Source organism: Macrotis lagotis, chromosome 8 (assembly GCF_037893015.1).
Source record: "Macrotis lagotis isolate mMagLag1 chromosome 8, bilby.v1.9.chrom.fasta, whole genome shotgun sequence".
Classification (NCBI taxonomy): Eukaryota; Metazoa; Chordata; class Mammalia; order Peramelemorphia; family Peramelidae; genus Macrotis; species Macrotis lagotis.
Genome location: NC_133665.1, coordinates 58321028 through 58338144, shown reverse-complemented (window position 1 = coordinate 58338144; position 17117 = coordinate 58321028). Strand labels below are relative to the sequence as shown.

The following is a 17117-nucleotide window of genomic DNA, read 5'->3' as shown; positions in this document are numbered from 1 at the left end:
CTGTACTTTCTCCTCTGAACTCAGAAGTGGCCATCTACTCAGGAGTTAGACTACTCCTGGCCCAGTCCAAGGTTCAGACTAATTTCAAGAAAACCAGGCTTTAGGCTTCTTATTTCATTAAGAGAGTGAGATTAAATTATTTTTAAGCTGACATATTATTACTTTGGCATCCTATGCCCATCAAATCTCAAGCAGAACTTTATTCCTAAGAAAGCTGAAAAATCAATCCATCCACTGATTAGAATTTGTAATTCCATTTCCCCAGTTCATCTTATGAAGGCAGAAATTCTAAGCATCATAACAACAGGTACAGATCTCATACCTCCCTCTCTACTTACTGTGGTATTAATGGCAAAATGCATCAGGATTCCCACTGTGTGAACTAGTCTTCCCAGAATCAAAGAATCCTCTCCCAAGAGATCAAAAGTTACAAGAGGCCTGCAATATAGAACTGAGTGAGTTTTCATATCTAGACTGGCTAAAGTTAGATTCCAAATATTAGGTTCATTCCCTTCTAGACAAGAAGCAAATGGCTTTTCTTGGGAATTCCTCTAGCAAAGTTTCTTAAAGCCTGCCTCCTTCATCACATGAAAAAAAAAATGAGAAAGTTGCCCCAAGACTGGTGCCTCAAGCTTCTTGCACCACATCAGAGCCCACACTTACCTAATCTACAACCAAAAAAGAGAGACTCACAGCTATCCAATTCCTTATTTTAGGATGAAAAACTTGAAGAGGGATGAAATGATAAGGCCCCCTGGTGGCCTAATTCCCTACATAATTGTAACAGGGCCAATCAAGTGAACACCTATCAAGAAAAGCTCAGCCTACTCCTTTCCACTATTCCTAGATTCAATTCACTATGGACCCCATTTCTCTAGTGTTCATACAAACATCTGACCTGCACCCAAAGAAATGATTTCCTCCTAAGGATTCTGTTAAGGACCTTCAGAAGGCAGTATTCTATACTAGGTACTTGAGGGGCCACAAAGTAGCTTTCAATATAGCTAGACAAAGCACACACACCTGAAGCCAAAGTCAAGCACAATACAGCGAAAATAATAACTAACATTTATATAATGCTTTAAAATATATGAAACACTGCAAATACAGTATCTCATTTGAGTCTCACAAAAACCCTTCAAGGCAGATAATACAGGTATTATTCCCATTTTACAGATGAAGGAATTGAGATTCAGAGAGTAGGAGGCACTATAAGAGGAGGAAATCAAACCAAATCTCCCTGATCCATCACTTCATCGACTGTGGCAGGCTGCTGGCTCTCAGAGTCAAGAGATATAATGTGTTTTGGGCCTGGTTTTGTCACTTAACCAACAGAGTGACTGCTGTCATTCTGCCCACTCTCTCAGTCTGTTTCTTCATTTGTCAAACTAAGATAATATCCAGGGAATAATTATGAGAATCAAATGAGGTCAAGATATGAAGCCCTTTGAAAAATATAAAGTACTATTATTAACATGTATAAGCAAACCCCTCCATCATTATAGGAGAGGAGTTGAGCCAATCCTGCCCAGTGACCTAATCACCAGGCCGCCAAACTCTGGAATAAGTCATTTATGATTCTCACCCACATGAGGGCAGAAGCTATTTATTATTCAACTCTAAATCAGCACCAAGCTCATGGCCTTACACTCATTGGGCACTCATTAGGTGCTTGTGAACATATGAGGAAATCCACTGATTTCAATAGTGTGCCCTCCATGGCTCCCATTCAAACTAATACACGAGCATCCAGGAAATCCCACTCACCTGTCAAAACGTTCAATGAGTGGGAAAAAGAAATAACCAATCACAGAATTAAGCTTGTTGGGTCCATTTGCTGTGTTGGCTTTGGAAGGACCCTGCCATAAAAAAATAAAGATTAAATAGTAACTCCTCCCATTCTTTCAGACCTTCCCTAACTCTTGCCAAATAGAAGACTGACCCTCCTCTGAGTCTGTACTGCAAATAAACATCTTGATTTCCCAAAATATTTGCCCTATATCCACTCCAAAGATCCTGTATATTCAACCCACTGTGGAACACACCACAAATGATGGAACTGGTGTCAAATTGAAAGTACACAAAATAAATGGAGGTTCACAGGACAGAAAGAAACCTCTCGCCACTCCTGCCCCAGGGGCATCACCAAACCAACATAGATGTAAGAACATAAAAATTTTTATAAAAAAAATAAAATTCAGATTATCCCCAAATACCACATCATATTGCTTAGTTTGTAACATTATAAACTTCTAAATCATAGAATGGCAGCATCAGTTCCATGTTACTCTCCAGATTTATCCTTCCTGTTCTTGATGGATGCATACAGACACATACAGACACACTCAACAAGCTCACTGGTCCTCTCCTCCACCCCAGGTCCTGGCTCACTTTGGCAAGCCGACGTGTCTTGTTTTTGATCCTTTCCTCCACAATTCTCCTCCAGTCCTCAGGAGGAACTTTGTTGAAACTGGGGGTCAGTGGAGCATGCAAGACTTGAATATCAGGCTTGTCAGGATCAGGAACCTTGGGTTTCTCGAGGCTCCTGGGGTTTGAGAGTTCCTGAGCTGCAAGAACCAACACCTAGGAAGAAAGGAGCATCCCAGGAAATTGACTGTTCTCTTTGAGACTAGGATAACTTTAATGAAAATCAAGTCAAGTATCAAGTCCAAAAGCTTAATCTCTAAAAATTAACTTTGTAATCAAGGATGCAAAGTGACCCAAACAAGTTATATATAAGATACAATATTTGTTCTCCAGAAACTTGATGTGAACACAAAACTAACTCGAGATCCATTAGTGTTACCCTACTCTGTTATCATGTGGGGGGAAAAGGAAGAAGATGCAGAAAAGAAGCTATTACTTTTTTCATGGCACCTTCACATTATTACCCAATTGACCTACCATTCCCATCCCTAAGGGAATACTGAGGAAGTAATAAATTATGACATCACTACTAGATGTCCCATTTCCTCTTTTAAGAATACATTTTAAAATCACCCTCCTCTCCAACTATTAAATCCTCTTTCATTTTTTCAACCAATATCTGTAAAACCATCTGATTTTTTTTTCCTCCATTTAAATTGCAAAAGTCCTCATAGAGGGGGGTGGCTAGGTGGCGCAGTAGATAGAGCACCGGCCCTGGAGTCAGGAGTACCTGAGTTCAAATCTGGCCTCAGACACTTAAAAATTACCTAGCTGTGTGGCCTTGGGCAAGCCACTTAACCCCATTGCCTTGCAAAAAAAAAAAAGTCCTCATGGAGGCTTGATCCCTGCCCTACTTGGTCTCTGATAATATCTCCCATCTGGAGCCTATAATGAGTTCAGAAGAAACCTTAATACCTGCCTCATCTACTCCCACATACTACTTTCATATCTCATAGAGCTGATTGGCGAAAAAAGAAAGAAGCCCATATACCACTTACATCTAGGATGTCCATCCGCTGCCGAAGGCTGTAATTCACAGCATAGAACTGCGAAGTCAGATACTGTGCAACCTATAAATAGTAAAAAAAAAGAAATCACAATCCAGTGCTTTGCACAACTCAAAGAAATTTCAATACTCTCTGCTAACATCAAATGTCTGGACATGCTTACACAGTATTCTACAATCTGTAGGGTCAGGTAGCTTGTTCCTGGTCTGCTTAGAAACAGTCCTTCTAAGGAAGTGGTCAATTGAGCATAATCTTTGCACAAATTTCTCATATGTGTCTGTGTGTAAAAGTCACTCCCTACAACAATAAGTGATCAAAGATACAAAAAGTTCTCAAAAGAAGAATTGCAAACTATTAACAATGCTATGAAAGAATAACTAATAAGAAAAATGCTAATCAAAACAACCCTGAGGTTTCACCTCAAGGACATGAAGAGTAGATAAGCAAACTAATGCATTGTTGGTAGAACTATGAATCACTTCAATCATTATGGAAAATAACTTGGAATTTTGCAAATGTAGTGACTAAGATGGCCATACCCTTGATTCAGAGATTCTACTACCAGCTTTTATACTGCAAGGATACCAACTGATAAGCAGAAAATTCCCAACTATGCCAAAATATCTATAACACTCCTTTCTGTGACAGGAAAGAAATGGAAACAAAGAAGATGCCCATCAAATGGGGAATGGCTAAACAAACTGGTACATGAATGTATGAAACACTACTGTTTTGTAAGAAATGATGTGTGTGTGATAAATACAGAGAAGCGTGTAAAGATCAACATGAACTGACGCATAGCAAAATAAGCAAAGCTAAGAAGACAATATACACAATGACTACAACAATGTAAATGGAAAGAATACTCACAAAAAAATCAAAACTAAATATTGCAGAATTACAATGAACAAGCACTGCTCAAAGAATATATATGAGAGGATATAGTCAAGTCTACCTCACCCTGACCCCTTGAAGAGGTAGAAGGAAGGTACAGGAGTATGCTATACTGCACATATTTTCAGATGTTTTTTGATGTACTAATAAGTTATACTAATATCTTCCTGTTTTTTTTCTTCCTTTTTGTCTTTTTTTTGGTTTTCACAAGTCAATAGGGTTAAGTGACTTGCCCAAGGTCACACAACTAGATAATTATTATTAAATGTCTGAGGTCGGATTTGAACTCAGGTCCTCCTGATTCAGGCTGGTACTCTATCCAGCTGTACCTTTTCTTTTTGTCTTTAAAAACTGTTATATGAAATGGCTCTCAGTAATAGCATGGAAAAAGGATAGTTGAGAAAATTATGGTCACAGTTTTATAATGATATTAATAAAAAATTTTATTTAAAAAAGAGAAAGAAATAGCTTTTTTTTTTAAGGTTTTTGCAAGGCAATGGGGTTAAGTGGCTTGCCCAAGGCCACACAGCTAGGTAATTATTAAGTGTCTGAGGCCAAATTTGAACTCAGGTACTCCTGACTCCAGGGCTGGTGCTCTATCCACTGTGCCACCTAGCAGCCCAGAAATAGTTCTTAAGAATATATCATGCCTCCTTTAGATGATTCAGAAACCACCAATTAGAAACTACTATTCCAGATTTTTTTAAAAGGAAGAAAATGGAATCTGAAAACTACAGGCCAATTGAGTTCTATTCCTAGAACATTATCAAATGTCTCCTTAAAGGTATGGATTGAAAACCTTCAGAAAAAGGGATCATCAAAAAGTCATCACAAAGATGATGAAAAGGATTTCTTCAAGAATTGGCTATGCCAAAGGCAATTTACAGATAAGATCAAAGCGATCCATAGTCATATGAAAAATTGCTCTAAATCATTACTTATTAGAGAAATGCAAATTAAAGCTTCTCTGAGGTACCACCTCACACCTCTCAGACTGGCCAGTATGTCCAGAAAGGATAATGATCATTGCTGGAAGGGTTGTGGGAAATCTGGGACACTATTACATTGTTGGTAGAGCTGTGAACTCATCCAGCCTTTCTGGAGAAAAATTTGGAACTACACCCAAAGGGCAACAAAAATGTGCATACCCTTTGATCTAGCAATACTGGGTCTATACCCTGAAGAGATGATGAAAAAGGGTAAAAACATCACTTGTACAAAAATATTCATAGCCCTGTTTGTGGTGGCAGAGAATTGGATATCAAATAAATGTCCTTCAATTGGGGAATGGCTTAGCAAACTGTGGTATATGTATGTCATGGAACACTATTGTTCTATTAGAAATCAGGAGGGATGGGAATTCAGGGAAGCCTGGAGGGATTTGCATGAACTGATACTAAGTGAGATAAGCAGAACCAGAAAAACATTGTACACCCTAACAGTAACATGGGGGCAATGATCAACCCTGATGGACTCGCTCATTCCATCAGTGCAACAATCAGGGACAATTTGGGGCTTTCTGCGATGGAGAATACCATCTGTATCCAGATAAAGAACCATGGAGTTTGAACAAAGTCCAAGGACTATTTCCTTTAATTTAGGAAAAAAATATATCTTATTGTCTGATCTTGTTATCTCTTATACTTTATGTTTCTTCCTTGAGGATATGATTTATCTCTCATCACATTCAATTTGGATCAAAGTACAACATGGAAAAAATGTAAAGACTGACAAATTGCTTTCTGTGGGGGGTGGGGGGAGGGAAGTAAAGATTAGGGGAAAAATCGTAAAACTCAAAATAAAATGTTTAATAAAAAAAGAATTGACTATGCCAAAATAAATACATTTTTAAAAACAAACAACCCTTTACCATATGCCTCTATACTTTCCTGTATTGTGTTCACTATCAAAAGTCTAAGGAGATACATCTAATGAGGAACTTACCTGTATCGGGTCTGTGATAGTGACAGCCACCAGGGCTCTCTGACGTAACATCTCAAATCCCTCCATACAGGTCTTCTCCTCCAGATGGAGCAACACCTTGGCTAATTCTGTACTCACCTGCTCAAAGCACATGAACCTATTAGAATTTCTAGCTGTCTACTCTAGGAGATCCCTTTCTCTTCTGACTCTTGGGCTAATGAACCCAAGCTAAGCACTGGCCACAAATCTAGAGGCTACTTAAAGTCTAAATTCTAGATACCTAGGTATGCTATTGTTTAGGCTTGACCCCCCCCCCCCCAAAATGGTAAAAGATTGGAGCCTGGATTCTAGCAACTTTCCTTCCCTGCCCTTCAAAGAGGTCAAAGGCGAAGCTCTCCTGGCTCCCCCCAACCATGCTGCTCTTGTGCTGCTTCTATGTTCTATTCTTCAAGGGACTGATGAAGGGAAAGCATTGAGGAGTTCATGGCAAAGAACCTAAAACTGAATATGGCAGAAATAGAAGCCATATCCATAGTTCCATCCTACAAGCTAATATAAGAGACTGATCATTTTACCCTCTTCATATCACCATGCTGAAATCCAAGCAGTGCTTCAAAATTTCTGGTTTGTACCTTCCTCACTGTCAATATATCATCCACACTGTGAAATATGAATGGACCTTCTCTAGTGGGAGGGTTATCATCACCTCTTTGGTTGCAGCTGGGTTCCTTTTGATCAAACTCTCTAGAACCTGTAGTGTCACTTCCCAACGCTCCATGTCCTCTGAGGTCGTCAGGGCTGCATGAAACCAAAACACCAACCCTTGAGAGATGCTATCTCAGCCCCAAGTGGACCCATCAGAGTGTGTAAAGACAAGCTGTGGGAACTGGCTTCCTTCTTTACCTCCAGGAACATGTCCCACCTAAGCAAAGGAAGGTTCTCACTGCTCAATGGCACAAAGCAGTTCCCCCAACCAGGGAAGGCCCTAGAAATGGATAAATTTACTAAATCCTCATCATTTGAACACTAAGGCTTAGTACTCAGAACACAATACAGGAAAGCAGTACTTTCACAAGATACTAAGGAAGAGAAAAAGGAAATAAGTCTTTTATAAGGCCCACATGCTAGAAACATAGAACTGAGTAGGCAAGAAGAAGAAGAAAACTGGAGTGAGTAGGGTACGGACAGAGAGGACAGAGAAAACAAACCTTATACATAAGGAGCTCTGTCTGGTCATTAGAGAAAGAGAGACCTATAACTAAATCAATATAGGATACTCTGTCAACTCTAAACACGTCCTCTCACTGTCAAAGGCAGCATCAGGGAAAAAGGTAGAGGAGAGAATTAAAGGGGGAACAGTTGCCACAGACTGGACACTTATCTCTGATGAACAAGTGACCCCAGAGAAATCTCCAACCTTCCAAGCAATCCCGAATGTACACTGGAGCCTTGGTGTTCTTCAGCTCTTTGTCCCTTGACATGTCATATGGGACAAATTCATCATCACTGGTAAAGAAAAATCAAGGGAAAAATCAAGTACTCTGAAAGTCCCCATCAACATTCAATGGAGAAAGGCAAGGAGCACTATATGCCTATGGGGACACACTCACAGCACTGCTTTCATCATCATATACCATGGTCCTCTGCTCTTTTCCTCAATATATGACTCTCACAGGGCCATCTGCAGGGCCTACCCTGTCACCAAGGTGGGTCTATCCATCCCACCATCTATACCTGAACAATAATGTGGATACTCACCTGTCCAGGTCTGAGTCAGACCTCTTGTCTTTTTCTTCTTGATGTATTTTGTCCTCTGGGTGTACAACAGGTGCTGGCATGACAGGAGAACTTGTGAATCCAAATGGACAATGAAAACAAGAAAGGCAGATCAGTTGTAGGTCCAGTACAGGTCCCTCTTCCTCTGAGGTAAGGATCTAAATTCATTAAGAGAAAGGATCTGGGACGGCTAGGTGGCACGGTGGATAGAGCACTGGCCCTGGAGTCCGAAGTACCTGAGTTCAATTCTGGCCTCAGACACTTAATTACCTAGCCGTATGGCCTTGGGCAAGCCACTTAACCCCATTGCCTTGCAAAAAAAAAGAGAGAGAGAGAGAAAGGATCTGACTTCCCCCTATTTATTCCACACACTCTCTTATTCAGTGACCATCCTAGAAACACTATCTCAAAGATAGAATACCTTCTAAAACAAACAGGATTACGTTTTAACTGGAACAAGGAACAAGGAACAAAAAAAGGGACAAGGAACAAGGAACAAAAGAAGGGACATGGAGATGAATTACCTAGAAGCTGGAGGGCTGGCATCAGCAGGCTTCAAATTCACCAAGGACAACAATTCTTTGGCCAATTTATTTTCTTCATACTATAATAATAATGATGATGATGATGATGAAGATAATGATAATGATAATAATAATAATATTAAGCAGCTAATATTTACATAGTGCTTTATAAACATCATTTCCTTTGTCCTCATTTTTTTTTTTAGGTTTTTGCAAGGCAAATGGGGTTAAGTGGCTTGCCCAAGGCCACACGGCTAGGTAATTATTAAGTGTCTGAGGTCGAATTTGAACCCAGGTATTCCTGACTCCAAGACTGGTGCTTTATCCACTGCGCCACCTAGCTGCCCCCTGTCCTCATTTTACAGATAAGAAAATTGTGGCAGAGGTAAAGTGACTTGCTCAGGGTCATATACCTAGTCCATGTCTGAGGCTGGATTTGAACTCAAGTATTCCTGACTCCAGGTCCAGTAATCTGTCCACTGTGCCACTAAGCTGCCTGGACTGGGTTTAGATGATTTCATTCAACAAAAATAAGTACAATCTTCTTGGTGGTGAACTATTCAGAGAGTAAGTGAAATCAGAACGAAGTACAGGGTAGTTCTTTCCCTTAGATCTATTTAACCTTTAGGAAGAGACCTCATTATAATTTGGTCTCATTTGTAACCCCATTTCATGATGCTGAACCTACTGATTACAATATGATACCATGAAACCATGGAATAAGGCCTGGTTTGAAGGCCACTAAATACTTCAGCTAAGGAAAGGTCCCTTGATGATGTTGACTAAATAAGACCTGGAGTCTCAGAAGTTCTGATGAAGAATCCAGATCCAACCTCATGTTCAAGAGCCTCACCTTCTAGCCACTTTACATGAGTGGAATCAGGTAGTTTTGTTCCTTGCTTCTCATCTATTCTCCACTGACTGACCTAAAGCATAACAAGCCATGAATAGAAAAAAAAATCTATGGGCACTCAATGACCCCCTGACAATGATATTGTTCCCTCTATGCTGAGAGAAAAAATATCCAGAGAAGTAATTCTAGGAAAGATTATGATAAGCAGAAGAAAGCAAAACTTGGGAGTTAAGAGAACTAGGTTCTTGGCAGACACTAAATAGAAGGGTAACTTTGGGACAAATCATTCTCCTCTTTAACCTTCAGCAACCTCATGTCACTTGGAAAAAATAATGTCTGTTCTGCATCCCTCAAAGAGTTGTAATGAGCATAAACTAAGAGAAGAAACGTAAAATACTTTGAAAAAGAGCATAGAAATGTAAGGCAGCATTATTATTATTATTATTATATCTGGGATGGAGTGCACAATAAAATGAAGAATCACATTATGTTTCAATAAAAAACACTAAGAATGAAGGGACTACCCTCACCCCCTCACCTGGAATTTCAGGTGGGGCCCCTCTGAATGTATTCGGGAACTAACAGTCTCTGCTACAATCATTCCCAGCTGTCGGACTTGGGGTAGACTACTCTGAATATGGCACTGCACACCTCCCATCATGGTGGTCAACAGCTCTGAAATGAAAGCAAGAAAGAATAAAAGGAGAAATTAAGGAACTGGATTCTATACTTCCTAGTCCTGATGCCATAGACAAAACAAGTCAGTTATCCCTTTTTTTCAGGTCAGCTAGAATTTCCTGCCCCACCCACCCCCCACTATCAATCATATACTAGGTGAAGACTATATCCAGCCCTCTTCCTCACCTTCCCTCATGTACTCTATCTCTGAGTCCTTCAGGTGGGACAAGCAGATCAGGATGGCTTTGCTGACAAAAAGCTGCTGCTCTACTGGAGAGTGTTTGATAGCGCTGCTGCTGCCCCAAGTCTCTAAAAGGTCCTTCAGTACCTGGTCCATACAGGCAACAGGTCAGGTGTAATCACTCTTACCCAAGTATTCTATTGTTCCTTTTACAGGATACAGTCTCAAGACACAAAGACACGGCCACACAGACAGGCAAAGACACAGACACTAAGAATATCAGACTGGAAAGAAATAACATTCTTAGTTTAGTTCAATGGAAATATAAGAGAATAAATATTAAGGACAGCAGTTGATAAGCTAGCTAGCAGCTGGACAGAAGTATCAGCTGTGTTCCAAAGGGAAGATGAGAACATACTGTTTTCCTCTTCCCTCTGGGCTTTTGCTGAAGTAGACTTGACTGCTCTCAGACAAATGATTTTTCCTCAGAAGAATTAGTTGTCCCTGTGGGTCATAGGCCACATGTCTCTTAAAGAGCTACCTGCCAAATGCCCAAAAAGAATTGAAAGTTAACATTTACCTGGAAGAGGAGGGTGCGCCGATGGCTGTCCAAAGCCAGGTACCCCAGAAGGTTCTGCAGCACTTCAGTCTGCAACAAAAGACACATGGGTCCTTTCTATCAAAAAATTCTAGGACTCAAGTCTCACCTATGTCTACAGAGCCTTAAAGGCTAACTGCTCACATATGCAGGCCCATAAAATCAAGTGCAAATCATACTTATATCTACCTAAAAATAATTATTTAAGGCAATAGATGAAACATCAAAAATACAGGAATCTAGTCTCAAGTCTGCCAGTGATTCTTTTGGTAAATCACTTCCTGAATAAATGAAAACAGGCCCCTCCATCTACTCTTGGATTATCAATTACCCTAAAACAAACTGTCTAATCCTCATGGTCCTCTCTCCCCAGAGGAGGAACAGAAGATTCTATATTTCTCTTCACATTTATTTCATGTCTTGTCTATGTACAACTGATATGAACATCAAAATAAAGTGAGAAAAGTCCTTAGCTCACTGGAGAGGTCATCTATGGACAAGAGGCTCACAGGATGGATAGGCATAGATGACTTCGTGTCATTGGAGGAAACATCCAAATTGAATATGTGAGTTAGGCCCAAATCAGGGAGACTTGCACATAAAATTTTATCATACCCTTCAGCATCAAACCTAGACTTTTCCTTCTACAGCAGATCAATCCACTGTGGAATTAAAATTTGTGACCAGAGAGGAACAATATGTATGTTCTAAATGGTTTATAAAGTCTTTGGCACACTTTGGACACCTAAGAATGGTTGTCCTGAAACTTTTTGGTCTTTGGTCCTCTTCGTAATCCACATTCCATCATTCCATGCCATCCACCTCTCCCAATATTGTAAGATATCTCCAGAAAAATTTTTCCTAGGCAAATGGCCATTTTAGTGGCTATATTTTTCATGGTAATTTTTGAGAGTGACTTAAAAGATCAAGGGAAACAAAAAAGCAATAAAACTGTGCATACCTTCTGATCCAGCAATACCACTACTGGGTCTGTATCCCAAAGACATCATGAAAAACAGTTAAAAAAAAATCACATGTACAAAAATATCTTTTTGTAAAAATGAGGGGATACCCATTAATTGGGGAATGGCTGAACAAATTGTGGTATATGAATGTGATGGAACACTACTGATGCTCAGTGAAGTAAGCAGAACCAGAAGAACATTAAACACACTAATAGTAACGTTGGGTGATAGTCGATTATAATGAATTTGCTCAATTCAGCAGATATTAATCAATGACAATTCTTAGACTTGTGATGGAAAACACTATATTCAGAGAAAGATTTGCGGAGTTTAAATGCAGACTAAAATTTATTATCTTCAATTTTTAAAAGTTGTCTTTTATATTTTTTTTCCTCTATTGTTTGTTCTCCATTTTGATTTGATTGTCCTCCTACAATATGGATCTATGTTTAGCATGATTATACATGTATGGCTTATTTTGAATTGCTTTTGTCAGGAGGAGGGGATAGAGAAGGAAGGGAGGGAGAAAAATGTAAAACTCAAAACCCTGCAAAAAAAAAGATCAAGGGAGAGAAGTGGAAAAGTAGGTGAGAAAGTAGGCTACAATATGTATCCTATGAGAACCTACAAGCAAGAACCTACAAGTCAAGGAAATAAATGACTAGAAAAAAAGTAGATCAGTTATATGGTAAGATCTCAGAATAACAAAATATGCCTATGAAATACAAGGGGGGAAAAAGAGGTAGAAGAAGGCAGGTCTTGAGCAAGTTGATTAGAACCTCTATGGAAGAGATTCTATGAAAGAACTGTACAAGATAAGAGAACATTAGTGTATTAGGACCTGTAACAATAGGTCACATGGATAACCTCACCAATTAATTAAAGTATTTTGTTGATTTGTGCATTTTAAAGCTTAGATTTAACTATGAAATAAAATCCAAACCAGGGATCTCATCAATACAAGGGACTTCCAGTGTGCAAACTAATCCCACCCCCACCCCAACCCCTACTCCTTACCAGATTAGCTACTTGTTAATAAATTGTAATGTCAGGAAGCCAGCTACAAGCCCATGGAAACAAGTGATTTGTCTGGGCTCATAAAGCTATTATGAGTCAGAAACAGCACTTGACCCAAATCTTTCTGACTCCAAGGTCTATCTTCTATTTTCTATGCTGGACTATCTCTTGCAGCAGAATATACAAATCACACAAAATATGAGCTTTTTAACAAGGACAATAAAAAATATACAAGACAAAGACCACTCAAATGGTTCACCCTCTACTGAATTACTGAGAAGTTCCCTTGTCAAGGGCCCTAGAGCTCATTCCCACTGGCCAAAGGTCCAATGAGTAATCTCACTGAATATCTGTACTGCAACAACAGGAATTTCCGAGTCACCACAAACTGTGCTTTCTTGTTCTTCAACACCAAGTTCCCCAGTAACTGAGACAGAACTCTGGCCCTGAAAGAGACAGAAGAGTAGGTTAACATGTCCAAAAGAAACTGCTCCATACAAACTCATAACTATTGACTATTCTAGTTACAAAGAAATAAATCAGGTCCAAAGTGATGCATAGGGGACTTATCAAGGGAGGGATTCACTTGGGGTTCTGGCCACATCACAGAAATCCCTCTGTCAAAAAGTAGTACACTCAAGTCCATCATGGAATGCCTAGTCTTCCCACCTGTGTTCTGCCTCAGGTGTTCAGGAGAGCTCGGATAAACCTCTGTGCTAATACTAATGCCTTTGTCAGCAAAGGCTTGTGTTAGAGTGCAACAGCTGCCTGGGTCCTGAAAAAATCATGAGGCACAAGGACAAGGATCCAAAAAAGATAATGTTGATTCACCATAAAAATCTCAAGAGCAAGGAGGGTTCTCAGAGACCATATATCTAGCCTAGGCATATCCAATTCAAATGGAAACAAGAGCCACTGAAAACACACAAAGATTCCAGCAGACCATACACATACTAAGAAAATCACTTGTGAATATAATCTAAATTTTTTGTTAGTTTTGGGTTTTTTGGAAGTTTGGAGGGTTTGCTTTTGGTTTTTGGTTGGTTGTTTTTGCAAGGCAATAGGATTGAGTAACTTGCGCAAGGTCACACAGCTAGGCAATTATTAATGTCTGAGTCTGGATTTGAACTCATGTCCTCCTGACTCCAGGGTCAGTGCTCTATTCACTACACCACCTAGCTTCCCCCATTTTTGTTTATTTGGTTGAGTATTTCCCAATTACATTTTTTTTTTTCAGTTTTTGCAAGGCAATAGGGTTAAGTGGCTTGCCCAAGGCCACACAGCTAGGTAATTACTAAGTGTCTGAGTCCAGATTTGAACTCAGGTACTCCTGCTTCCAAGGCCAGCACTCTAATCCACTGCGCCACCTAGCTGCCCCCTCCCAATTACATTTTAATCTGGTTCTGGCAGCACAGCTCACAAATATGTAACAGACCAACTCCTTCATTTTACAGATGAGGAAATGAAGGCAGAGAGAGGTTAAACAACTTCCCCAAAGTCACACAGGTGGTGACAGAGGCAGCATCTTTGTTAAAGCAAACAGATCATTTAAAAACAAGTATTTACAAAAAGGAGAGAGCAATAAGAAAAATTAAGGCTGTCACTCCAGTGAATCCCATTAAAATCAGATGTGAGGTAGACTCTAAAGAAGCAAAAGGAGATATAATTAATACATTAGCCAAGTGTGTCAAAGTTCTTTTCCATGACTCTCTAATTTTGAAAAATGATAGCAGGGATACAGGAAGAATAATTAATGCAGCATCCAACATCAGCAGAGTTTCCCAATGGCATCATTATCATCATGTGAAGGGTCTGGGACAATGATCTTCAACAAAAATGATTCCAGGAGATGTTGGATTGGTGTGGATTTTCTTGATCTCTTACCCTGGAGCTTCTTGAATAAGTCCAGACACTACAGCTTCCATCCCCCGGTCTGGCACACTTTCCATAAGGCGCCAACTAAGCCTCTGCCAGATGCCATCAGCCTGGATGAGCTCTGTTAAGCGGGGCACCAACACTTTCAGAATCTCTTCTGAAGGAAAAACAGACACAATGACAAGACCTGATGTCTTCCTTAGCCAGACTCCTGAGGAAGGTTCATCTAATGTATATAAAATTGAATTAAGGCAGAAAAATAAAGTCTTCCCAGAGACAAAGACTGTAAATATTCCAAAGCAACTACTTCTAAGAGCAAGTTGCTAAGAGACTCTTCCTCTTCAATCCTTCACTAACTTGGTCCACATATTGATAACATAAAGGATGATTTGAATCACAAAAATATTAGGGGCCTTGGAAGCCATTTTAATCCAAACCCAATCTGAAAGAGACCCCGAGGCATAATGAATAGGGCACTTGAGTCCAGACCAGAGAGCCCAGTGCTCTAATCCTATTCATTGATATTAACCACCTATATAATCCTGAGCCAGGCATTGAATTTCACAGTGTCTGTGTGCTCAGCTATAAAATGAAGGAGCTGAACAAATTGGCCTCAGAGAGCCCTCTAGGTTCTAAGTTAATGACCCTATGGCTCTATGACCAAGGATCTCCTCTACACCAACTGGTCATCTTATCCACACTTGAAGATCTCCAGTGACTTTGGCCATAAGGAAAGATGAGAGCAGTCCATCACTGGAAACTAACTGCAACTTGTGTGAGGAGAATCCTTGCCTTCAGGGTCAGCCCAAAAGACTTCTGGAGAGCTTTAACTATAAGGGAAGTTTTCCCTTACAACAAAAACAAACCTGATTCTCTGAAACATCCAGTTCTGATGATCTCAATTTTGACCCCTGGGACAAAGCAGAACAAGTCTAGCCCATTCCCATAGCAGCCCTCCAAAGACCTGAAGACAACTTACAGGTCCTCCTTGGGTCTTCTCTTGTCTAGGCTGAATATTTCTAGCTCCTTTCGTCAATTCTTGTATGGAGCAAATTGGAGACCTCCAGCCATTCTGGTCACATTCCTCTGGATAAGCTCACCAATATCCTTCATAAAATGTGGTAGGTGGAACTGAGGATATGCCTTTCCAAAAGTGGTTTGACCAGGGCTAAGGGGTATGTTCAGGTCATATAGAGGACAGTAGAATTATCTCCCCTGTAGTTTGGATGCTATGCCTAATTCAACCAGACCTGAATGGCTTTTTTAGATGCCATATCATATTGCTGATTCATCTTGAGTTTACAGTCTAAGAAAATTCTAAATGGAAGAGTGGATAGATGAATAGATAGAAAGATATAGACAGAAAGATAAAGCATTTACTAGGGGCCAAGAACTGTGTTAACACTGGAGATGCAAACAGCAAACCAGAGGGTGTACCAACCCTTAAGAAGCTGGCACTCTAATGAAGGAAGACAACAAATAAAGGGGAAAATGGAAATCATGAGCAATGCAACAGATGAAGAGGGGGAGGAAGAGGAGGAGGAGGAGGAGGAAGAGGGGGAGGACTGTCTCTTTGGAGACAGTCCAAGTCTGAGGGAGGTAAAGTAGGGTTAGTATTCTTCCTAAAATAGATGTCCCAAGTAAGAAGAAGGCCCCAGACAGAGGCTTCTCAGAGTGGCAATGTGGCTGCCAAAGGGAAGAATGAACTGGTATCCCATGGAAATAATTTAGTTATTAGTTTTCATCTTGGCTCTACCACTGATCTGCTATATGGTTTCAAGCAAATAGTTTCAAATCTCTGGACTTTACATTTTCATGTAAAACTTAATAAATACAAACCCAATCAATAGTAATAAATGATACAACATCTATAAAAAGTGATATAATGTATAAATAAATGGGTTCTGGCTTCCATGAAAAATGACTGAGGGGGAAAAATATTTGAAAGAGATATGAAAAAGAAAATTTAATTAAAAGTTTAGACTAGTGAAATAGGTCAGAGGTTAAATCTGAAGGAAAGAAATATGGAAAAACATGGAAGAAACTGAGTAAAATTTAAAAAATCTCCAAACCAAACACTTGTCCCAATTCCTCTTCCTGGAAGAATGAGGATCAGGATCAGGATATGTAAATCAGGAGAGTGAAAGTAAATCGCAATTATTTCCATTTTGACCAGAAACCCTGAGGGTCTTCCCCTCCCAGACTGGCATTTTTTTACTAGATTAAAAAATGGTCATTTTTTTGCTTCATTCCTTTCTTACCTACTTTATTCACTGAATGGGTAAGGACTGGGCTGAACCTAATATCACAAAATTCAACAATGATAAATATAATGTCCAACACAGGTAAAAAAAAATCAACACCAGAAGCACAAGATGGAAGAGGTGGAGACAGAAAGA

At 39.7% G+C, this 17117-nt stretch overlaps 1 protein-coding gene across 4 annotated transcripts in view; it reads right to left on the bottom strand.

Moving 5' to 3' along the window:
• The window catches only part of TELO2 (telomere maintenance 2), a 36080-nt gene that overhangs the window by 6882 nt on the left and 12081 nt on the right, over positions 1–17117 (bottom strand). For 3 of the 4 annotated variants that reach the window (XM_074197168.1, XM_074197167.1, XM_074197170.1), the window contains exons 5-18: positions 14728–14875; positions 13187–13289; positions 10844–10912; positions 10269–10410; positions 9943–10079; positions 8552–8631; positions 8010–8099; positions 7669–7757; positions 6958–7049; positions 6273–6389; positions 3426–3497; positions 2392–2583; positions 1768–1859; positions 339–438 (exon numbers count right to left, since the gene is read on the bottom strand). In XM_074197168.1, coding sequence (XP_074053269.1) covers positions 339–438; positions 1768–1859; positions 2392–2583; positions 3426–3497; positions 6273–6389; positions 6958–7049; positions 7669–7757; positions 8010–8099; positions 8552–8631; positions 9943–10079; positions 10269–10410; positions 10844–10912; positions 13187–13289; positions 14728–14875 — 1523 coding nt within the window. Of the gene's footprint in view, positions 1–338; positions 439–1767; positions 1860–2391; positions 2584–3425; positions 3498–6272; positions 6390–6957; positions 7050–7668; positions 7758–8009; positions 8100–8551; positions 8632–9942; positions 10080–10268; positions 10411–10843; positions 10913–13186; positions 13290–14727; positions 14876–17117 lie in introns of those variants that run through there. The other variant, XM_074197171.1, reaches the window with a different exon arrangement.